Source organism: Stylophora pistillata, chromosome 3 (assembly GCF_964205215.1).
Source record: "Stylophora pistillata chromosome 3, jaStyPist1.2, whole genome shotgun sequence".
NCBI lineage: Eukaryota > Metazoa > Cnidaria > Anthozoa > Scleractinia > Pocilloporidae > Stylophora > Stylophora pistillata.
The window spans coordinates 31,653,465-31,673,080 of NC_142521.1; the positions used below are offsets into that span (position 1 = coordinate 31,653,465).

The 19,616-nt window shown below is 39.9% G+C and overlaps 1 protein-coding gene and 2 pseudogenes across 2 annotated transcripts in view; 2 read left to right on the plus strand and 1 right to left on the minus strand.

Moving 5' to 3' along the window:
* The window catches only part of LOC111329636 (uncharacterized), a 14,299-nt gene extending 4,270 nt beyond the window's left edge, over positions 1-10,029 (minus strand). For both annotated transcript variants that reach the window (XM_088754223.1, XM_088754221.1), the window contains exons 1-10: positions 9,875-10,029; positions 9,694-9,785; positions 8,892-9,006; positions 8,080-8,186; positions 7,195-7,288; positions 5,501-5,573; positions 5,338-5,412; positions 1,319-1,383; positions 499-584; positions 299-336 (exon numbers count right to left, since the gene is read on the minus strand). In XM_088754223.1, the coding sequence (XP_088610349.1) occupies positions 299-336; positions 499-584; positions 1,319-1,383; positions 5,338-5,412; positions 5,501-5,573; positions 7,195-7,288; positions 8,080-8,186; positions 8,892-9,006; positions 9,694-9,785; positions 9,875-9,933 (804 nt within the window). In that variant the 5' untranslated portion in view covers positions 9,934-10,029. The remainder of the gene's footprint in view (positions 1-298; positions 337-498; positions 585-1,318; positions 1,384-5,337; positions 5,413-5,500; positions 5,574-7,194; positions 7,289-8,079; positions 8,187-8,891; positions 9,007-9,693; positions 9,786-9,874) is intronic.
* A 6,801-nt stretch (positions 10,030-16,830) lies between these two features.
* LOC148735641 (uncharacterized) lies at positions 16,831-17,714 on the plus strand (annotated as a pseudogene).
* An 815-nt stretch (positions 17,715-18,529) lies between these two features.
* LOC148735642 (uncharacterized) lies at positions 18,530-19,215 on the plus strand (annotated as a pseudogene).
* The last annotated feature ends 401 nt before the right edge of the window (positions 19,216-19,616 follow it).

Here is a 19,616-nt window from a genome sequence, read left to right on the forward strand (position 1 = left end):
ACTATGATAGATTTCCTTTTTGTAGCTTTTTATTCGAACATGGCAATGAACAAATTTAAATAACATTCCAATCATGTTGAGCTGACTAACTAATAGAATCTCCTGTTACTTTACGCGGAAGACGAATAAAAGAAAAGTTGGCCGCAGGTTAGTCGTTTGCAACCAAAATTTTCGGTGACCCAAGAAACACACGTTAAGAAAGATGTAAAGCGTGAAATTGAGTTTTATTTCAATATCACACGAAGATACAAGTATTAAATTTTATTTCCAACATGCCAGGAACGTGTAAATGTCTTACCCTTATTAGATCGTTTCGTTCCCTTATTTTCGCCATTGCTGCATAAAACAATGTTTAAAAAGGAGATTAACAAATACCTGCTTGCAAATAATACCTTAACATAAATTACATATTACATAAATACATAAATACATAAATTACGTATTACATAAATTTATAAAACCATAAATCTTCCATTAAAAAAGGCCGAATCTTCTTACCATTAAAACTGTCCATGATTTTTTGTTGTTCTCGTGTGATCCATCTCTCCCTTTCTTCTCGCTCAGCCTCCACTCCACCTTTTTCCCTTGGTAAAAGAGAAATTTTCAATCGGTTGCCCACAGAAATCTGAGATTTCTTTGTGATTAAAACAATTTTCGTCTAAGAGTCGAAGGTAAATTGAAATCACATTGCTACTGCTTCATTGTACTTTCTGATTGGTCCAAGAGATTTCGCGCCATGCTCTCAACCAATCAGATACAAAACTAAAACCAATTACGACTTGGTCAGCCGCGTTTTCCCGCGCTTTAGGCAGTTTGTTTGATTTTTACTGTGTTCTCATTGGCCCCTTGGAGTATTTTCCTTTCTTCTGATTGGCCCTTGCAATAATATTGGTTTTATTATCACGACACTTAATCGAAATGCACTATATTTAACTGTCCAATCACAATCGCGCTTTTCGTTCGTTTGAATGATGGATTTGGTTTTGGTTTACGACTCTCCTTTGTAATGCATGTTAAAATAGGATAATGTTTTCATTTACATCTTTTAGATGCTCACTTGCAACCACGTAAACCCGTCAAACACAAATAATCTTAAAGTGCTATGATGAAAAGCACTTCAATAATATACATTTACATGTACTACCTCTAAGTTGCACATAAAAGAAACCCTGTAAGTGTATGTAAACTTGATCACAAGCTTCCACGCAAACTTTTACTTCCCTGTTTACTATTTACTCCCGTCATTTAGTGAGGGGTATTATCGCATTTGAAACCGTTTTCACCAAGGTCTTCCCAAAAAATAAAGTCAAATTCTTACCATGCCTCAGCACAAGCTCTTTCTCTAGGAAAAACTGGTCTGTCATCAAGGTATCTGAGGCCTTTCTAATAGGAAAGAAGTGTAATATCCCTAAACATTCTGATGCAAGGATGACTAAGAGTATACTACAAATTAAAATCAAAATCGCATAATATAATAGAATCTCGCATTCTGATTGGTTAACGGGGTGAGTTATTTGGCATGGAACTGCGAGTTGAAAACGAGGCTAGGTGATATTGCTTCGTATCTCTTGTTTCTCGCTTAGGATAAAAACAAACAATATATTGCTGTTTTATTTTTATTTCTTATTTTCAATTACTCAATTATGCGATTTAAGGAAAATCCATCACCTGACTCGTGAATTCCGCGTTAAATTGAACTTGAAAATCGACATCACACTCATCGCTTCACCATTCGTGCGATGTTGGTTTTCGCGTGAAAATTAATGCCGAATTATCTTGTCAAGTAATGAATTTTCCCATAAAATTAAAATTTCTTTACTGTACATTTACTTTTTCATATAATTAGTTAAAATACAGTAATTTCCTTTTTTTTGATAAACCAAATGATATCACTCATCGCTTTACCATTCCGCTAATACCAAATTCCCAACTCCCTCGTCAGGTAATGAATTTTTCCCATAAAATTTAAATTTCTTTACCGTGTATTTGCTTTTTCTTACAGTTAAAATACAATAATTTCCTTTTTTTTTTTGATACATCAAATGATGAATGGTACCATTAGTGGGGCTTCCTAAATTACAGTGTGTCAGTTCATCTGTAGCAAGGTTGTTGCCATTTAGTTTTTCTTTTTAACTGCTTAAACCCAAAGTGTTCATGTACCAGCAAGAGGCCAGCCACGCTTCCTTGCTTAAAACAGTCAGTCATTTCCACAAGATGGACACGTATGTCCCTCTTTGTGAACGCCAATTACTTTGAGTTAAATTAAACTCGCTTCTACTGAGAATCTAACGTTTTTATTATAATTAATTTGCGCCAATGTGTCTCCTCCAGTGTAAAACGAAGATCGCAGCTACATTATGTATGGATGTAGCTGTATCTAGTATAGTTATTACTGTTTTAGGAGTATCTCGATTAAAGATTAAAGATAAAGATGGTAAGTGGTCTGAGCCGAGTCGGTCGAATGTATATTGACGTACCACATTGTTTGAAAAGTCTCGAGTTCCTAAGGTTGTTCCTCTTACAGATTTCTATGAACTTTTCAATTTTCTTTTGCTTACTTCACGGAAAATGGTTGTTTTTCTTTGAAATTTTCCGTGGGAAATTGGCGGGCGGACGGCCGGATAGAATTGATACCCTTACGCATGCCCGACGTTTGACCGCTGTGTTAGGCGTTCACCATCGTGTTAGTCTGTTTTACAGTGTAACGCCGCTGACAACGCTAGCTAGGCGTCTTTGTTGAAAACATTACTCCACATAAACCACATTAGATTGAGGGTTCCCAATAGGTTTTTCGAGATCCGGGATTTGGCTTATTTGAAGGCCGGGATTCGAGATTTTCAGTTGAAGGAAAAGGGGGACGAGATTAGGGATTGTATTTATGACCGGGACACGGGATTTGGCGATTTTAACAGGCGGGAATCGGGAAATGTCGCTTTAAAGAAACCGAGATTCGGGAATTCCAGAGGCTGAAATATGCAAAGAAAATCAAGCTGTCATTTTAGCTAGCTCATCTTATTATCTTATCTTATTATCTTCTATTCGCTCCGACGAAGGGCTAACGCTCGAAACGTCAGCTTTTGTAATCGTTATGGTCGCCAATTTACCATTTCAACTTTGTCGATATATCCAAATCATCTTATTAACGTCGGAAATGGTGGGAAATAGTCGAACAATGACCTAGGTGACATCCACGTTTTCCACGACACTGTCACGCTGCTCTGTGACCCCTATGGTGATCTGTGGTCTATTTTCGTGAACCTTGGACACCTTGGCCGTAATGAGAATCTAACTTTGTTATTCGTTGACCGTGATATTTCTAGTATCAAGCTTATACATATCCTGATCGGTGCGCGTGGGATATTCGACGCGGGGGAGACTAGCTAAGTTATCGTTTGCGTAGTTTAACGCGCCCTAGCGATGTCGGTTAACACCGACAATGATGTTGTCGATGTTATTAGCTGCGTAGCTTTTATGAGAAGGGGAAGAGCGGAAATTCGTTTCTTGTGTTGTTGCCTCTACTAATTTAGACTTTTGGAGCTATTGCATTGCGAATGAAAACAATGAATTGCGAGAACTTCGACAGTGAAAAATGACATGGCGAGTCTTATAACTAATAACGACGAGGCCGACGATGATGTTGGTGGAATTCCGTCGTTGGATCGCGAGGCAACTTTTTTGCTTGGAACGGTTCCACGTTTTGGAAGAACTGTTCGGTTCAATAGCAGAATTCAAGTTTAATTGCAGCGAATTGCTAAAGAAGCTCCTAAATGATACCAATCATCAAATAAACATTTCGCATTAAATTTAGCCGTAGGTGACCAAAGCGTACTATAAGAGTTTGTATGGATTTAAAATTCAAATTATCTCTGTTTTTTCCTTTGAAAGCTACAATACAGTGACGCGTACTCTTTAATTCGCGTCAAAATCGGTCAAATGGCTAACAGAAGCGTTTCGGCGACATAAAGAGGACACCACTTAGAGAGGTTCGAACTTTATCGTACTGAGCTTTTCAAAGGAAAACAGAAATAGTTTTCGTTCGAATTTGAAATCCATACAGGCTCTTATGTCAACCTCTTATAGTACGCTTTGGTTACCGGTGATTACGGCATTTTGGGCCGGAACATGTAGCACTGTTAAACTGGGGTCGAAAAGAATATGTTTCAGTATCTGTTGAGCACAATTGTACTCGATTTTATGGAATTTCCAGATGATCGTTGCCATGGCTGAAAATTGTGAATGAGCAAACTGTCTTCTGAGTTGCGATTGACGGTGAGTTATCATATGTGTGGTGAACAGTGAAGATGCCGTGGTACGTCGTGATATGTACCCTTAAAGGGGAACTGAAGCCTAAAATTGGTATATTGTTTGCATTCCTTTCTAGTTAGCTTTAGAGGAGTAAGATAAAGTGTCGATATTCATTTTCGTTCACTTCTTGTTTTTTACGAGAAAATTCGATTTGAAGTTGCCTTTTTCCCGCTTTTGGGGGTGTAAGACCTTCGGCTCAAAATAGGTCAGCAGCGGTCGTTTATGACGTCAGTGGTGGGGAACCAACTTAAGAAAAACAACTGTTACTATTTCATTTTCGTAGTTAATCCCCATTACAAGTCACGCAACTTCGATAACTCCATAACCAAACCAAATTTCTGTAGGAAGAGTACGGGTTTATTATCTTCCTTTCCCACCAGTGACGTAAGAGCGACCTAAAATGACCGCTGACATCGACTTTCTGAGCCGCCGTACTACGAGGCCAAAATACCACTTTAAACTATTTTCCGAGGCGAAGTTGGGCCCAATGACTGAAAAAAACCCTCGAACATTGCTATTTGAACTATAAGCTGCAATTTAAAAAATGGTTCATTTTTAGGCTTCAGTTCCCCTTTAATGCTCTTCATTGATCGCTATCAACTCCGAGAGACACTTTTTTCAGGGATCGAAGTGATCCGGAGGGCAGGTGTTATCGAACAAAAGAGGCAAAACAGAAAAAAAAAAAAAAAAAAAAAAAAAACCAGCTATAAAAACCATGAAAATAACTCATTGACTGACGAAACTCGATTAAAATCAGTCATGAAAAACAAATGAACTAGATCATCGTTTTCGTGCAGAGAGATACAGCTAATTCAACGTAATAGTCGGTGCTTGAGTCTGCTGTGAGGGAATCTGAAACGGAACTTCAAGGATCATTTTTGCTGAAGTAAGGAATTAAGAAAATATGACCGGGATCGGGATTAGCCGGTAGAAACCGTCGGGATCTCGGGATTGAGGGAAAATTCCGGTCGGGATGGCGGGATTGAAGAACCCTATTGGGGACCCTCTAGATTCACTGCCTTGTTCACTTACTATTTTGATGATGAATATTTTCCGGTAATTCTTGATCTTCTTAATGACCGGATTACCCATCATGTTAAGAACATGCTGAGAGAAAACAAGGCAAACTGTATTAAATGCACTGAATATGGGATCAAACACTTCCTATCTAGTGATGCTAGTACCATAAACTTACAAGGTTTTCCATGGATTCAAAGACTTTCACGACATCAGGGTCATCAATACGGTTGTAGGAAACATCGAGAACACTGTAAAAGCAAAGAAAACAATTATAGTCACATGTACCACGATGATATAGAATACTTGTTATACGAAGCATTTTAAACATTAACTTGAATGGCTGGTTAAGATAATAAAAAATTAATGTACAAGAAGAGATATAATGAATGGATCGATACATGTTATGTCAATTCATATGACTGAATAAATAATTTGGATATATCAACAAAGTTGAAATGGTAAATTGGCCCCCGTAACGATTACAAAAGCTGACGTTTCGGGCGTTATCCCTTCGTCGGAGCTCCGATGAAGGGCTAACGCTCGAAACGTCAGCTTCGTCAAAGTTGAAAAGGTAAATTGGCCACCGTAACGATTACAAAAGCTGACGTTTCGAGCGTTAGCCCTTCGTCGGAGCTCCGGCGAAGGGCTAACGCTCGAAACGTCAGCTTTTGTAATCGTTACGGTGGCCAATTTACCATTTCAACTTTGTTGATGTATCCAAATTATTTCGTTACTCCCACCGACGCAGCCCCAAACAGTTTCTTTCGAAACTATTAGCCTTTATTCATATGACTGAAGCCTGAAAGTGAACATAAACCTTCCGGTCACGAAGCCATTCACAAGATAGATGGAGCAGATGGACAGTAAAAGCCACATAGACACTCAGATATACTTAGCTGGATTAATCATAGTTAATTGACACTCACTGACTCAGACACTCATAAACTCAAACAAAGTTAAACAAAATTGTATAAAAAGGAACTCAGACAGGGATCAACATGGAGGCCATGCCCCTAAACAGGATGGACTTGGATACAATCAAACATATGTTAGGTGGTCACCCATAGGGAATGGAGGGGTGACTACATAATACAGGTTGACCACTTAATAAAGGTTCCACAGAATAGGAATATTATAAGAAATGATTAAAAAAAAAACACTGTATGCCATAATTGACCAACTCAAGTACAAAAACTTGCTCAAAAAATACTAAGTACTAACACTGATTTCAGAAGATGTTCTGACTCGAAAAAACAAAGGAAAAGTTATCATGATTGTAGAATCTTTTCTATGGTTTGCTGCCTTAATTAATAAGTTAAAACAATTTCAAAACTTCTTAACACTTAGTGTTCAAATGATAATATGCTTTTTGACTGGCTGAACAAGAAAATATTAGGCTCTCAGTCAACTGATGCACAGGCCAAGCTGCATGTTTCCACATATCATGACCTTATAAGCTCAATATTTTGGCATCCCAACCTTCCCCTCACTCATTAAGTACATGTATATTTATAAATGTTAAGAAGGTGAAGATAAAATATATGACTACATTCCTCATCACATTCTGTTGAAACACCTTCCTCCACTCTCAGTGTTGAGTTCTTTTCAGGTAGTTGAATATTCCTGTTACATAAATATTGAAAAGAGAGGAAGGATGACAAGAGGGGAGGGTGGAAATGTTTCTCTCAAAAATTGAGATAAGGATTGTAGCCTGTGTGGCATAAAAGAGGATGAAGGGTTTACACAGATTCAAAGCACGGTTTTGGATCTGCAATTTAAAATGATTGCACTCAGTGCCCATCAACTCTCTCCTTTCTATTTTTGTAAGCTAGCTATGCATGCAGGCTTATAAGGTTCAATAAACTTTACCTCAGATTAGAACATTCTGACAAATGTCTCAAGTCGTCAGCAGATGATAAACGGTTGTGCGATATCTGTAAAGTGCTAAGTTTGGGTATGGCACCTATTGAAGATACCATACAATCAGGATAAAAGTAAGTAATAAAAAAATAAAAACCTGACATGGTCTCTTAAATATGCAAGGAGGTGCACCGTGTATCTGAGGGCAATATTTAGTATTTGCAACTACATGCACATGTGTTATGGAAATTTGAAAACAAACTACAGGTGTGCTTCAAAATTGACCAGTCATTATTGTTTTATTTTCTTAGTTTTATTAACTAAAAAAAAAAAAACAAAAAAAAAAAACCTCAACTAATGTAGGTGTCATCCCTAGCTAGTACCTCCCTACCTCATACAGCTCAGTATACAGTGACCGAGACATAATTTTTCCTTACAAAATCAATACAATATCAAGTAGACAAGTGATGAGAACAAAGAAAAATGTCAATGAGGGGATTATTAGTTGATTGAATATCAAATTCTCCAAACTAACATCACAAGAGTTACATGGCAGACAGTAAAGAAAATTACTGATGCAGGAATTTCATTGATGTTTCTAGCAGGAGGATAACTGGTTTTCATGGGGGGGGGGGGATTTTTTAAACTAAACTTCTTTATAGGATAAATTTCCTCCAAATTGTCAAATCAGGTGGACAAAACCATCCTCATGACCGAGAATATTAGTTATTAGGAAAATAATAATTTTATGGGTGTAATTGATTAAGAGGTGTGGTCATCAAACAATTCCATGAAAGATGAAATTCAACCTAAGTTGTACAGTGACCGTATATACATACAAGATGAAGTAAACTTTATTTATTTTAATAAACAATGGAACAAGAACAAACTTACCAATGTTTTCAATTTTGGAAATGGTGTTGTTGCTAACATTAAGAGTATCCAGCTGTTGTAAATGTTCCACATTCTCTATCTTTGATATGAGATTCTGCTGTAGGTATCTAAATCAAAGTAAAATTTTAAAAATGCTGCTAATTATACACAAATCTGGCATTATAAGGTCCACTGTGAATGTGCATGGATGTGAACTCGATGTTAAAGCACAAAAAACTGTTTAAATGTCACAGGATCCTGATACAGTTTGTACAGGAGGCCATTTAACCCAAGATGCTTTGGATGACAATATATAATGCTTGAGGAAAACCTGAGGTAAAACTCTGTAAATAACCCAAAGTGGCCAAGTAAAAATTGTACTTGATAGTAAGCGGTGCATGTTTAACATAGTTTTCAACTCAGTTGATGTTATAAATTGGCTACTGTACAAAGTTTCTGATGCTGAGGTTTCAAGCTTTATCCCTTACCTTCAGCGTTTGCCTATCACTCTGACAAACGGCTGACAATCGAAATGTCAGCTTTAGATTAACACTCTACCATAGCCAGTTTACATTATCACCTCAATTGATTAAACCCAATTTTCTTGTAATACGTCCCCTGCAACCTAGCACCACAGTTTCTAATAATAGAGACTTAACCCTTTAAAGACAATTTTATGGGGGCTTATCTTTACTGAAAATGATTGCCCATGTATGTTTGATGTTCAAAAGGCGAGAAAGAGTTTCTACAAGAAAACCTCAACAACCCCTGCTTTAGGTAGTTTGTACTGTCATCTTTAAGATTTTGACTGAAAAAGATCAAATAGAACTCACAGGCATCGCAACTCTTTCTGATAGTCCAGATTTTCTATCTTGTGAACTCCATTGCATTCCAACCATAAGCATTTTAAGCCTGTGTACTCCTCAAGGTTTTCTATCTTTGCAAACCCTGTAATAGTTATTAAGCTCAAATCACATGGTACAGGAAGTTAAAGGTAATAGTGCAGTATTACTTTATTGTTGGCATGCTGAAGTGTAACATAAACCACCTAGCCACATTATGGTATGCACAAGCTTGGAAAATTTATTTAATAAAAAACATCATAATATTTAGAATTGCTTAGCATTTTTCAAAAAGAATCAAACAATCTCATTGGGGTTGAATGGAGCTTTCTGTGGGAATTCAGTGGAATTGTTTTTGACTGAATTGGGCACTAAGCCTACACACGCCGCAGTCTGTCCACAAACGTTTACCAAGTGTCGACGTGCAAGCACTTTTGCAGCTTGCACAAGCTCGGAAAATTCCTCCACTAAACGCCAAAATTATCTTCAGAGTCGCTTGACATCTCTGAACAAACACCTGATATTCTTGGCGTAAGATGTTTGAGAGCACCTTTCGGAGGAAATTATTTGAAAAAATACGTCTGCCAAGTATATAGCCACAAGAAAAGACAAACCAAAAAAATTTTTAACAGCTCTAAGCTTTCGCAGGATGAAACGACATCGGTTTTTCAAGTTGATAATATAAAAACAATTACAAATTACCCCTAGCCAACCTTTCATGTAACACTTATCTAAATTAAATGCTCCCCGAAAGAAGCATTAATGTAACTTACCTTTACCTAGAATAACGTACCTTTATAATGAAGGTAGAGAACATCGTTAAGATATGGCGTTCTGTACAATTTGTGATCTTTGCAAAGCTGAATTAGCACTTTCTTCGTAATCCTGTTGATAAGAAATGAGAATGCGTCAAGCCTGTACATACTTCTCGAGTCGAAATCGCCTGATCAGAGTTATCTCTTTCCTGTAACTACCTTGGATAGTTATCCTCTTCCTTTGCAACCATTTCATCCTTTAAAACGGCCGCTGGCATGGTTCAAAACGATGAATTTGTTACAAAATAATGCGGTTTGGACAAAGCACTTTTTCAAAATGGCGCCTTGACAAAACAAATGGCTTAGTTTCCTAGCAACATCTGGTACACCGATGAACATTCATTCGTGGGGGGGGGGGGGGGGGAACGGTGGGTGGGGGTGGGGGATGACATTTTCATACGGGAATGCAAACCGATATCGAAACTACATTTGAACGTCCGCGTACGATATAAACATCTTTATTTATCTACTAAATCATCCTTAAATGAGCTATTACAGTTAATCACTTATCCTATTCGACGCCCTTTAGTCGTACAAGTTGTGCGATATTTTTCATTTCTCTACTTGAAAATGATAGTGCACTGATGTGATGTAAATGCGTTCTATTGTTTGGCTATTTTCTATTTGTAATGTTTCTCAGAAACCTCACCAACTTGAATCTCATTTGCATTCACTGAATCAAGTTTCTGTCGAAATAAATAAAAATTGCTAATTTACTGAGAATCAAACATCTTAGTTCACTATACAGTAGGAACAGCAGTTTGCAGTTTGCAGTTATATTTAGTCAGGACCTTTATAAGTTATCGCTGATAATTTACCCGCTCTCTCCATTTCATTTCTTCGATGCATTTTGATAAGCCCATTTTTCAGGTCGTATCTTGTTGAAACTTTCCTTTTCCTGCAGAAGTCCATCATAATTATCCCTTATGGAACTTAAAGATTCGCCGGTAAAACCTCTTTGCAAAACAGATTTCACTCTTTCTACTATACTCCGGCAATTTCTCTCCGCGTTGTGGTGCTTCTCGTGTGAATCAGCCACCGCATTGTAGCACTTACTGATGACAAATGTGACAGCGCCAAGGGCGAAGACGGCAATAGCAGTCTTCTTTGACCAAGGATCGCCTAGCAGCGGCACTTTCCAGTCGAGAAACAGTGCCCTAAAGCCTGCCAATGCTCCTCCAAAGATAAGAAGTGAGACAAATAGGATGAACTTCCACTTTCCGTAGTATTCGGCACACAAATAGTGGGCACGCGCATCCACTTCCATTTCATTTTGCAATCTAAGAATGTCATTTCTTACTCTTTCCCATTCTCTTTCTTCGCGTTCCTTCCGTTGTATTTCTTCGAGTTCCTTCCGTTCTAATTCTTCGCGTTCCTTACGTTCTATTTCTTCGCATTTCTTCCGTTCTCTTTCCTCGACTTCTCTCAATACTCTTTCTACGTGTTCTTTTAAGTCTCTTTCTTGGCGTTCCTTTCGTTCTCTTTCCTCGACTTCTTTCAATACTCTTTCTACGTGTTCTTTCAATTCTTTTTCTACGCGTTCCCTCTGTTCTTTTTCTTCCTGTTTCTTCCGTTCTGTTTCCTTATCTTGAAAAAGGTAGTTCGATACTGAAGCCATTGTGCTCGAGTGCGAACACTAATAGCCCTTATCGCATTTACGCCCACTGTACGAGAGCTCAGCGGACTTTGAAGTTTCGAAACGAGGCTATCGGGTCACACAGGTAAAACTTTCAAGCAAAATCAAACGGCTACGTTTGGAGGCATTTTTATTAATTTTCTTAAGGATACAGCGTCTTCTCGTCATGGTTAGGCATTAGGGAGTTTAAGCAAATCACTACGGCTGGCGCTACTACGGCTACCGGAAGTAAAATTGTCGAGAAACGAGTCATTGCGCATGTCAGTGGTTACCATCCAGCCATAGCGGGAAATCCCTCTGCGCGAGTGGGAAGGTTTCGGCGTAGTCTGTGGTACGTGAACTCATCTCGCTTCTTTCTTCGCTTTATACATTCTCCTGAGCAACTTTAACTATTGAAATACGCTTAACATCTTTAAAAATAGCTTATCGTGAATATTTATCAAGCTTGCTGTCCCTTACCGAGTGAATCTGCCTTTATTTTTGCAGCCGGGTTTGTCGAAGGATCGAAGCAGTGTACACATGGAGAACGCAGCGAACGCCAGGAGAAATACATAAGTAGAAAGTCTAACTTTTCCTTTTCAAACCTTAAAGACTACTTGAAATTCAAATAGCTGAAGCCGAGGAATGACGAGGGTTATGAAGGACCGTGTAGAAACGTTGCTTTGGTGTTTATAAGCTCCAAACTGCAATTTTACATGTAAGCTTAGATATTTTAATTCACTCATTCACTGTGCACAGGATCGCCAACAATTTTTTTTTCCAAACGTCGGAACCCCTCGTCTCTTTGAACGAAGCCATTTTGAGTTTTTAGACGTGCAAAAACTACCGCGAAGACGCTTATTGGTTTTAAACTTCTCAGCCGTACTAGGTTTGTAGTTCGCCTTGCTTAAAGTTGAATTTTAGCGGGCTACGGCGACGTACTCTCCCCAAGTCTCGTCAACCATGGTAGCCGTAGCTGCGCCAGCCGTAGTGATTTGCTTAAACTCCCTATTGTATTGCGTACGGGTGCAACAGTCTATTCAGAGAATCGGCAACTGACGAGATCCACAAGATCAGGGTCGAGACCGCGGTCTTGCCAAACACGTTCAACTATCAAACTAGAGGCGAACAAAACGCACATAAAAAAACCTCTCAAATAAAGAGCTTGCAAACGACCAGATTAATTTACTGGCAAAAGGGCTTAAATTCATTCCAACACCCGCTACAAAACAAAAACAGACCAGACAACAACTATTGTGTGACTTTGATCGGTTCGCGAGGAGAATGCGTCTGATTTACATATTCCGAGGGGAGGACAAAAAAACCCATCCCTGCCATGTCAAATCTACATGGATACCACCAATACAAAAATCAGTAGCCCATGAAAGCTATTTAGAAGAGGTTAAAGGTGACCTTTCAGAAATAGAAATTACAAAGCCAAAAGATAATTTGCTTCCGGCCTAACGCAAGGCGCTGAGGGCCTTGAAACGTGACTCTGAGTTAAACCTCAGAAAGGCCGACAAAGGAACAACAACCGTAGTTATGAACGAACGCGACAAAAATTTGCCGTTCCTTTCCGAAATGACAGCCATTCTTTCAATCTTCCTTTCGTGATGCCAGGAAAATTACCACTAAGAATTTTAACCTTTTTCCTCGGCAGAAAAAAACGCAGATTCCAGAGTTATATGGTCAGACATGGAGTGTTTCTGGTGTTTCTCGAGAAACGTTGACCCGATAGCCTCGTCTTGAAACTGTAACTCCGCAGACCCTTTGCATTGCAGACACAAATGCGATAAGGGCTATTCGATCACTGCACTGTAAGGTCACTCTGAGAAAGGTGGGTACCAGTCCCCAGGCCAGGCGCGCTCTCCAGTCGTGGTCCGGACAAGTAAAGCTTGATAGGGTTTGGTGACAGAGATGCGCTCCTTGAAATTGATGGCGCCGAAGGAATCTATGGTGACATCACAGTCTTCTAAGCTCTGGCCAAAGTATTCACATGGCAGTTCCATGGAAGGCTGCGTGTTTATGAAAAGAGGATGTTCCTTGAGCTTCAATATTTTTTGGTCCTTGTAATGGTAACTATCATAATGATGATGATGATGATGAAAGAAATAATAATAACAAAAATAGAAATAATAATAATAATAATGATAATAATAATAATAATAATAATAATAATAATAATAATAATAATGGGAGTTATAGACGAGATACCACCCTGGTACTCACCCGACAAGCCCAAGCCCGTGTATGAGTCAGAGAATGTTAAAACTTATTGGGATGTCCCTATATATGCTGATCAACAAGAGGTCAGATGCAATAGGGTGGATACACGCATTGTAAATCATATGTGCAAGAGAGTTGTGAAGCTGGAAATGAGCTGCCCGTGGGTTAACAATCGGACAGGAAAGGATGAAGAGAAGACACTGAAGTACGGACCCCTTCGCTGGGAACTAAGGCAGCAGTTCCCAGGCTACGAAGTGAAGAAATATAAAATCATAATGGATGCCCTTGGGGGGTGGTCACGGGAGCTGGATGTCATGATGCGTGAGCTGGTGGGAGGCAGAAGCACAGACGTACTGCGTAAGATGCAGAGGGCAGTGCTCTCGGGCACGTTTAATATTCCCCGGACTTTCATGGTGGCAGTTTGAGTTCCTGTTAGAAGGAGGACCGTGGACACAACGGAAAAGCTTTTTAAGATTAGTTAATGTACATTTTTTTTTTACTCCATGGCTCACAGGTTACGGTTTTCGCCCTGTGCTGCTTAATTAGAATGTAGCATTCAGTTGATTTCTCTGCGATTATAATTATTATTATTATTACTCATTATTAAAATTCAGGCCTGTACGGGATTCGAACCACTGACCTGCTCCCAGTTGGCTTGTTAGCTCTATTGGTAACAGGCCTGAATTTTTTCACGTCTGATTTTCACTATTGCTTAAATAGTGCTCTTTACCGCTAGGATCGTGCACAAATACGTTTCTATAACCGCAGTTCAGATATGTGAATTTCATTTATTCGTTGTGTTTGAATAATAATAATAATACAGTAAATACTTTGAAGAATTCAGGTTTAACATGTGATGGTGTGGTCTGATCGGACTCTACGCAATGCCTAACCTACGGTACTATCTACTGACTATGAATAGCTGGTTAAATAATGCAACTTAGATAGACTCCCCTCAACCGGTGTGAACTACTACTGGCACCATGCAAACGACTTATTCACGACATTAACATCACAAACGAACCGAACAGAACGACCCAACTTTATATACCAACGGATCGAAACCGACCAATCACGACCGCCTACGCCACTTGAGTCATCACAGCAAAACTGACCAATCAATTTATACGAACTGGACTCAGAACATTCAACATGACTTCCACTCAGGTTGTCGAAACGTCAGTCACCACTAATGACTACAGTCCTTCTCAGGACTACACTCATCAGGACGATCAGACTACACTTTGACAATAATAGTGTTAATAATAATGATAATGATAATAATAATTATAATAATAACAATAACAACAATAATAATAATGATATAACATTACCATCATATGGGACATGCCAGTCAATACCGACAGAACTATAACAGCGGACAAACCAGACATCGTCTTTAAAAATTCAGTGAATTCCACCAGAAGGTTAGCTCAATGGATAGAGCGCTGGACTTATGTGCGGGAGGTCGAGGGTTCGAGCCCCGGCCGGACCAACACTCAAGGTCTTAAAATAATTGAGAACAATATGCTGCCTTTCTATATCATCAAGAAATGGTTTAGATATTCTAGTCTTCTCGGATAGGGACGAATAAATGGAGGTCCCGTCTCCTACCGGGTTAGGGGTAGGAGACGTTAATTTCCCACGCACGAGATTACTTTGTGATGGATGTCCTCCCCTGGGGTGGGATGGGTGGGTTGTTGTCTTGTGTTTCATACATGAGCCTCTTGCTCGGGCAATATGGGTAACCATGCCCCACGTAAAGACATTAAAAACTTTGATTACTGCAAACTGATTGATATGAATGTTCCATCAGATAGAAACATCGCTCTAAAAGAAATGGAAAGTACCAGAAACAGCTACTGTGGCAGAGATTAAAAAAGTCTACATGCTAAGATCCACGCGAATCCTCAGAAAGGTGCTTAGTGTATGAACAGAATGATTGACTTGAGTGACTGATGCCCTTAGTGCATGCTTTACGCTCGGCTGGTGCCCAAAAAGGACACCAGCAAAGACTGCGATAGAATAGATAGTAATAATAATAATAATAATAATAATAATAAATAATAATAGCAATATTGATAATAATAATAATAATAATACTAATAATAATAATAATAACAATATTAGTAATAATACAAATGATACGAATCTGACCCAGAGCCCCCTCGTTTTTCAGCTCGGCCGTTACCGTCGAGCCATTTAATTTTGTGAACCGAGTTACTAAATGAACGCCAGCAACAGGCAACCACTTACTGAGAGCCTGAAACAGACTAACTAGCTCCCATAATTGCAATTGCAGCAACACCCGAAAATTGATTGATTGTTATTACTGTTTTATAGCATTCCTCTGGTGAATGTCTTTCCAAATGACATTGGTGAAGATAACCCTAACTCTGACCCTAACCATAACCGAGCTTGGCGAGGTCATTCAGGGAAGCAAATCTCTGAAGGAAAGTAATATCCTTCCGTGGTCGATCACGTAAACTACAAACATTGCCCCGTCCCTATATAAATATATATATATATAAACTCTATGTGTAGCTGTAGCTTATCAGAGCCTCCAGTCCCCTTCCCCCTAGACTGCATTACCGCGACTCTTTTTTCCAGGTAGATTTGAAATTAGATTTAGCCTCTATAGCAGGAAGATTCATGGAGACGAGTGTGACAACAAAGTCTCAGCAAGGACCTAATCGATCATTTCTCGATCTTGGAGATTCGTAAGGAGGTCTGACATTAATGACAGTACAGCGATTTTTTTTATTCGGGAACCCTAACCAGAACTGAAATCGAAATCCCGCATCTAGTCACACTTGGGGATCCATACAACTAACGAAAAAAATGGCGTTCGGCGATAAAAGTTTGCAAACTACAATCTAGTTTTTTTTTTTGGCCAGTAAAAGAGCACTAAACTAGCTAAGTAACCTGATAGGTCTTTGCTTACGACCTATCGGTTTCCTTAGCAAGAATTTTGTCTCCTGTCACATGTAACTCCAGTTACACAGTGAAGAACTCAGAAGAATTTGCGTACATCATCAGTAAAGAGATCCATCCATACAGGCGAAGTAATGATATCCTTTGACATCGAGTCGCTATTCACCAACGGCCCTATAGAAGAAACAGTACAGGCTGCGTTACATAGACTCAACAACGATCGAGCCTACCAGACCGCACAGCGCTCACACCTACCCAGATTGGAGACGTTCTGAATTTCGTCTTGAGATCCACACACTTTAAGCACAACTGAGCCCTCTACGAGCAACAAGGAGCACTGATGGGCAGCCCGATTTCCGCTGTAATTGCCGATCTATAAATGGAAGCTTTCGAAGAACAAACCTTAGCTACCGCCCTAGAAACACCGAGAATATGGAAGCGCTATGTAGATGATACGTTCACCGACATAAAACAGCACAACGTCGATAATTTCCTGAGCCACCTCAACCAACAACATCCGTCTATCCGTTTCACCATGGAAACTGAGAATAACAACAAGATCGTCTTTCTCGATACCCTTGTAATAAGGGAACCAGACGGTTAACTATACACAAGTGTATACAGAAAGCTCACACACACAGACCAGTACCTCGCGTATGATTCGCACCATCAATAAGCAGTTAAACGTGGCATTGTCAAGTGTTTACATGATCCGGCTAAACGTATCATCACTAAGCCATCAGGAACAGCTCAGGAGAAGAAATGTCTATCTACAGTTCTCGTCGCCAACGGCTACCCTTTGTCCTTCTTACAGAAGGTGACCAAAACCAGGAATCCAACACCAAACTAAAAGAAAACAGCAGAATTCATGTCTACCACAGTGCTGCTATACATCAAAGGAGTCTCAGAAACCCATCCGCCGCAACCTACAGCAACAAGGAAAACGTACCGTCTTTAAGTCCGACATCACACTAAGGTCAGTCGGCTGGCCATGGTCAGACCAAAAGATCCCGCTGACCCAAACAAGCAAGATGGCGAAGTCTACAAGATACCATGCACATGCGGTAAAGTCTATATCGGGGAAACAGGACGACCATGCAAGAAAGAATAAAAGAACACGACAGGGATATACAACTCGCGCGCACTCAGAATTCTGCGGTTTCAGAACATGCTAACGGAACCGCACACAAGCCGTTGTGGAACGAAATAAAGCTTATTGACTGAGGCAGCCACTAGTACACAAGAAAAGGGAAAGAGGCAATTCACGTAAGACTCAACCCAAACAACATAAACAGGAACAACGGAGCCGAAATACCGGAAGCGTGGATACCGACAATCAGAAGACATCAAAACCAACGACGCACGAAAAATCAGTAAACGCCTGAGGAAACCATGGCACATGGAAACAATAGCCGGATGAAATGCACCAATCGCAACAGACCACAATGATGCATAATGCTGTGCCGCAACCAGTCGACTCCATCGCCTGAAGAAGACTTGTAGTAAGCAGTCGAAACGTCGCGTTCTACATCTAGTGACTTCGTCGTGAGACAACAGAACAAATTTATATTATCATCCAGCCACCACGATGAACAACGACCTATTTCATAACAAAAGAGCACTTTTGGCCGGTGAACTGAGCTAAACCATAGGTAAGGCTTGAATGAGAAAAAATAATTTTGAAAAAAAAGTTCAAAATTTTGTCGTCATCGGACGACTAAATAGTGTTATCATCCTCGTCTTAACGATGTTACAGTCGTCCCGGACGACTTGGCGACCGCTAATATTGAACCCTGCACACTACATTCACCCCTCCGTGTTGAAAAATGTAATTTGTGGTAATCCTAGTTGGCAGAAATTAATATTTTGCGGGCACGTATCGGAGAATTGGGGGTGGCTGCAAGGTAGGCGGAGAGTTATGGGATCGTGGTTTGTTAGTAGAGGTCGTTAGTAGGGCAAGGCATTCTACGGTCAGCCTTCACCGTGAGTAGCTCCTCGTTTTCGTTTAGCAACAGATACGATACTTTACCACGGACGACTGCAAAGTCAGAGAGATTGTTGCCGAGAACAACGCTCAACTCCTTTCCCAAATCAAGGATCTATTCTCGACGTCTGTCCGATTTAAAAAGATCAAGTGATTCTTAAGCTGCCGAGCAGATGTCCGAGATTAAAAGATTAAAGCGTGAAGCATCGCCGTCTTTTAAAAAGAAAAGTAACGAAGATCAGTATAAAGCAAACACAGCTGTGCTAGAAGCTGCTGAAGATGCCTCAGCTGCAGTAGAGCGAAAAGATTTGGCCAAGGCCAAGGAAGCGCTTAACAGAGGTATGACTTTGGTTAAAGAAAAGCAGAAAATGATCCTTTTTAGCAGATAAGTCACCGTTTGGGCGGAAAATCGTCCTTGAGTATAAGCATCATGACCTGGCGGACGATGAAGAAGACGAGAAAAAGATCTACAGAACAGAAGCTCGGGTAGCTAGGGCTTCGAAACGTTTCGTTACGCGTAGTTTTGGCCAACAGCGTCGCGCATCAGCACTGCCGATCGCTCGAAATTCGCAGCTTGCAGTCGGTCAGTTTCCGAATACGTTCAGTCGACTTAACCCACAGCCTTCAGTGAATAAATCTCATGGTGTCTGTAATTCTTGCGGTAAACTAGGCCACTGGAGAGCTGCCCATCACAATAATTTGTTCGCAAACAATTTCCCGAATCAACAGCCAAGTGACTAGCACGGACTGATGCCCAAGAGCAAGACATAGAATTGGAAGCTTTGCCACCCTTGCCCTCTGAGATATCTTTTCCAGAGGATCCACGTTGACTTACGAGTTCAAATTGAGCAATGTTCCTATTAGCCTGTGAAGCGCAAACCAACGAAAATCGTAAATTCAGATGCTTCTGACTCAGCCTGCGGAAGTTATATTCAGTTCGAAGACAAAATTTGTCACCAAAATTGGTCAGATTTCGAGAGTTCGCAGAGCTCCACATTTCGTGAGCTTCTTGCCGTTTCTCTGTCTTTCAGTACAAGCGCTTCTAGATTCCCTCGGGGGATCGACAGATTGTCCTCTGGTACACAGATAATCAGAACGTTGCCCGCATTGTAAACATTGGTTTTAAAGTTCCAGCTTTACAG